A 4,279-nucleotide genomic window follows, 5' to 3' on the forward strand; every position below is an offset into this window, starting at 1 on the left:
TTTGTCTCTGTTTTGAAATTCTGACTTTTTCCCCAAATGCTTTTTCATAGTGGGACTGGTTTTTTTACTTTTTTTTACTTTTTTTTAACACTGGATGAAACATAAACTCTCTTTAGACTTGCATTAATGTCCTCCTAAAATCACTTGCATTTTAGTATTGACCATGATGTTCCTCACTGCTGGGTTGGAATATTTTGGTGATTGGGTTAGAGAAGAATTTTGCAAGTGAAGACATTCATCATCTGCAATTGTGCCTTCTGAGTCCTTTATAGTGTAAATGTGGAAAATTTGGTTTTTTTGCATTTTAATCTCTTGGAACTTGTAGTTCTGCCCAGTATAAGTCCTGTTGGATCTGGGCAAGATCACTCTCTTGGACAGCAGCCTTGTAATCTCTCTCTCCATGCTCTAGCCCTGATCTCAAAGAACTTGTGATTGTTTTTGTCTTTAAATCTTTTTTTTTTTCCCCTCAGGAAAAATATGAATGTGCTTATAAACGGGACAGCATTAAAATTGTGACCCCAGACTGGGTACTGGATTCTATAGCTGATAAGAGTAAAAAAGAAGAGACTCCTTATCATCCTCGTTTAATTATATACGAGGAGGAAGAGGAGGAGGAGGAGGAAGAGGAGGAAGAAGCAGAAAATGAAGAACAAGATTCACAAAATGAGGCTAGTACTGATGAAAAATTATCAAGCCCAGCATCTTCTCGAGAAGGATCACCTTTGGGTGATCAAGCTTTTTCACCAAAATCTACTACTGCTGATAAGGCAAAAGGGGAACTGATGTTCGATGATTCTTCCGATTCCTCTCCAGAAAAGCAAGAAAGGAATTTGAACTGGACACCAGCTGAAGTCCCACAGGCATCTGCAGCAAAGCGTAGGTTGCCTCAAGGGAAGGACTCCGGGTTGATTAATTTGTGTGCCAATGTCCCACCAGTGCCAGGTAACATTTTGCCTCCTGATATGAGAGGCAACCTCATGGCTTCAGTGCAAGGTGCCCAAAGTTCTGACCGCCAGGAAATGATGGCCACGTGGAGTCCAGCCGTGCGGACGTTAAGGAATATTACTAATAGTGCTGATATTCAGCAGATTAATAGACCATCAAATGTAGCACATGTAAGTGTTGGATTTTTAATTTATAAGCTATTGGACTTTTTCTTGGGAGCTATAGTGTCCAAGAACTTCAGTTTCCTTTTGCTGTTCTTGAAATACCCAAAGTTAATACTTCCCCTTATTACTTAAAATTGTAGCCAAATTCATAACTTCCCCTAATAAGTAACTTAATTTCTAGCAGGTTCACAGAATGCATTTGGAAAAAAACATATGGAAGAGTAAAGCTGTGTATAACTGCAGCATGGTGTAGATTTTCAGTAAGGACTTCTTGGTAAGAGAGGGAAAAACATGAATTTAGAATTATTTTGCTAGTTCAGGAAACCTGGTTTCCTATCCTTCTAGAATTCTCAGTCAGTGCAAGGGAATTATTTATGCCATAAACTCATGAAATTGTGGAATTGATTGTTCCCACAACAGGTTCAGTTTATACTGCATTGTTCTGCTGGGCATCGTTAGGTTGTTATATAGTGTGCATATTTATGATGGAGAAGTCCTAACTTACACTTTCTTATGCCACTTGTGTAGTTGAAATAATTGCAGCTCTTGTGTTGAATGTATTTCTACAAGATAATAAAAAGCAAGTGAGCATGCTGCGCCTGCAGCATTGAAATGCTTAGATCTTTGTGGGAAGGGAGCATGAGTAAAGCAGGCACTGGTAAATGTTAGACATTTCTTCTACTTAAATAATTGCATTGGTGCCTTTCTTCATGTTCATCTGATGGTAAAACTTTGAAAGGTGCCAGAGCAGTACAGAGACTTACAGGCAGTACTTAAACACACAGTGTGGAGTCACTCAGAAGTGTTGATTCTGTGCTGATTATATGACATCTGAATACAAAGTGGAAATACAGGCTTATTTTAAATCTGATTGGATTCCTCTTCTCAGTGCCTTGAATTGTTTAAGGGCTGAGAGTTCTGGGCAAAGCCTGAGCAGAGCTGCCAATCATTTGCTCAGTTGGCCAGCATGGATAATTTGGCCACCACATCCTCTCCAGCCCAGTCACTGTGCCATCAAATACACATCACTGGTGTCCCTGTGTGAGTATTTCTCTATCAGCAATATTTGCAGAGCTACAGAGCGCTGGTGCTTGTGTGCTTTGGCTTGTCTCTGTTCACCCAAATTCTGCTGGAGCAGGGGCTGGGTCGTGATGTGTGAGGGCTGTACCAAGCACCCTCTCAGGCTGCTGGGCCAGCTCCAGCATGTGCAGAAAGGCTCTGCATCTTAGAATTGTGAATCTGCTTCCTGGAGGGAGGAATACCTGTTCTGCCTTTTCCCCTATAACTTCTCTTTTACTTTCTGCCCTAAATGATGAATGCAAGTCTTAGTGCAGTGAACGTTATTGGAAAGTTAGTGTTTAGTTTGAAGCTCAGATTTCTGCCAAGTAGCAAAATCTGTCATAAATCAGGTGTTTACAGATACATAGTTACTTTGTGAATATAGCCATAGAATGCTTTTGAAGGTTTTATCCCTTTATTTTGAAATACATGTCTTGAAGCTTCTGTAATTTTGGCTTTTGTTACTTGTTGTGGAGAGAAGCTCCTCACACCGAGCCATGGAAACATTTTTTGTGTGTGTTATTTTTAGTTATTGAATGTTTCTACTATGGTGCTGCTGAGACATGAGCAATGGGTGATGCATTGATAATCATGGCTGCGCATGTGTGCAATACCAGCCACATCAGAATTATTTAGATGACACCTGAGATGTTTTGGTGTGCATTGTGAAAACACTTGAGCCACCTCTCTGATGGAGAGTTGATGGATGGTTGAGAGGATACAGTAATTGGCTTTGTGCTCTGGTGATGGGCTTTGATTCCTCTTTTGCACACGCACGTCGCTGAAGGTGACACTGCGTGTGTTGAAGTAGTGAGGGTGAAGGAAACAAGCTTTGCAGGATTCATCAAAGCTGATTTCATGTTTAAAAGACTTCATGAATGGCAAGTCTAGAATTTCCTGTTGCTCCTTCTCATTTGTAATAGGTAGTTTATATTAAAATATTTTAATAAATATGTAGAACTCATCCTAATCGATTAGAACTTTGCCTAATTTTCCCTTTTCTGATGCATAAAAATTTGCTGCCTAACTTGTGTCTGCTTAGTGTGAAATGATTTTTCTCTTAACAGTGGATTATACATGTAGAAACAAAATTAAATTCTAGATTACTTCAGCACTCTGTAAACCTAAAATCTAGTATTCTTAAATAGGGAGGTTAAGTTGTTTTGGGTTTTTTCCCCAAGAAATCCTTAGTGCTCAGCAGATCAATGTTTCTTTGTTTTTTGGTATTGAGATTAAAATCAAGCTATATATTCCTGAATTAGTTCAAAACAGCACCAATTAATGAAGGTTTCAAACAGCACTAATTAATGAAGGTATCATTAGCAATTTTTAAGTGAAAATAGAACTATGGAACTAAACTCTGAATTTAATGGGCCAGTGGGATTTTAAAATTAATATTGCAGTTGATCAATGTAATTATTAATATAGTGTTAATAGTCATAATGCAGTTGGAAAATTATTAATAATACAGGGATGGGGTTTAATCTTAAATTGAACTAAAATGTGCATTGCTGTTTATTAGGAGTCACATGCAGCTCCACACTTCTCTTTGTGTAAGTCCTGTCTTTTCATTTTGCTATTAGGCAGTTAAAGATTTTTGTTTAGCTCACAAGGTATTTAGGTGTAGGGTTCTTTTCTTTTAGGAATTGTATTTTCCCAGTAGTTCTTTAAATATTTTTAAAACCGAATGACAACCAAAAGGTCACAAAAATAATCTTTGTTTTCTAGATATTACAATCACTTTCAGCACCTACAAAAAGTTTAGAACAACAAGTAAATCATAGCCAACAGGGACATCCAAATGTGGTGCTGTTTAGTCAAGTGAAACTAACACCAGAGACACATTTATTGCAGCAGTCACATCAAGCACAGCAGCAACAGCACCATCCTCTTTTACACCTTCAACCTCAGCAACTTATGCAGCTCCAGCAACAGCAGCAGCAACCCCAGATCTCCCAGCAGTCTTTCCAACAGCTGCAGCCACACCAGTTTCCCCAGCAGCAGCAGCAGCAAGTCCATCAGCAGCACCAGTTCTCCCAGCAGCAGCTCCAGTTCCCGCAGCAGCCGCTCCACGCGCAGCAGCAGCTGCACCCGCCCCCGCAGCCGCTCCA

The 4,279-nt window shown here is 39.6% G+C and overlaps 1 protein-coding gene across 1 annotated transcript in view; it reads left to right on the top strand.

Annotated features, from left to right (window-relative positions):
• PAXIP1 (PAX interacting protein 1) overlaps window positions 1-4,279 on the top strand; it is a 30,664-nt gene that overhangs the window by 10,493 nt on the left and 15,892 nt on the right. Inside the window, exons 6-7 of the mRNA XM_031061732.1 lie at window positions 471-1,115; window positions 3,897-4,241. Of these exons, the coding sequence (XP_030917592.1) occupies window positions 471-1,115; window positions 3,897-4,241 (990 nt within the window). The remainder of the gene's footprint in view (window positions 1-470; window positions 1,116-3,896; window positions 4,242-4,279) is intronic.

The sequence above is a fragment of the Geospiza fortis genome, unplaced genomic scaffold, assembly GCF_000277835.1.
Source record: "Geospiza fortis unplaced genomic scaffold, GeoFor_1.0 scaffold282, whole genome shotgun sequence".
Lineage (NCBI taxonomy): Eukaryota > Metazoa > Chordata > Aves > Passeriformes > Thraupidae > Geospiza > Geospiza fortis.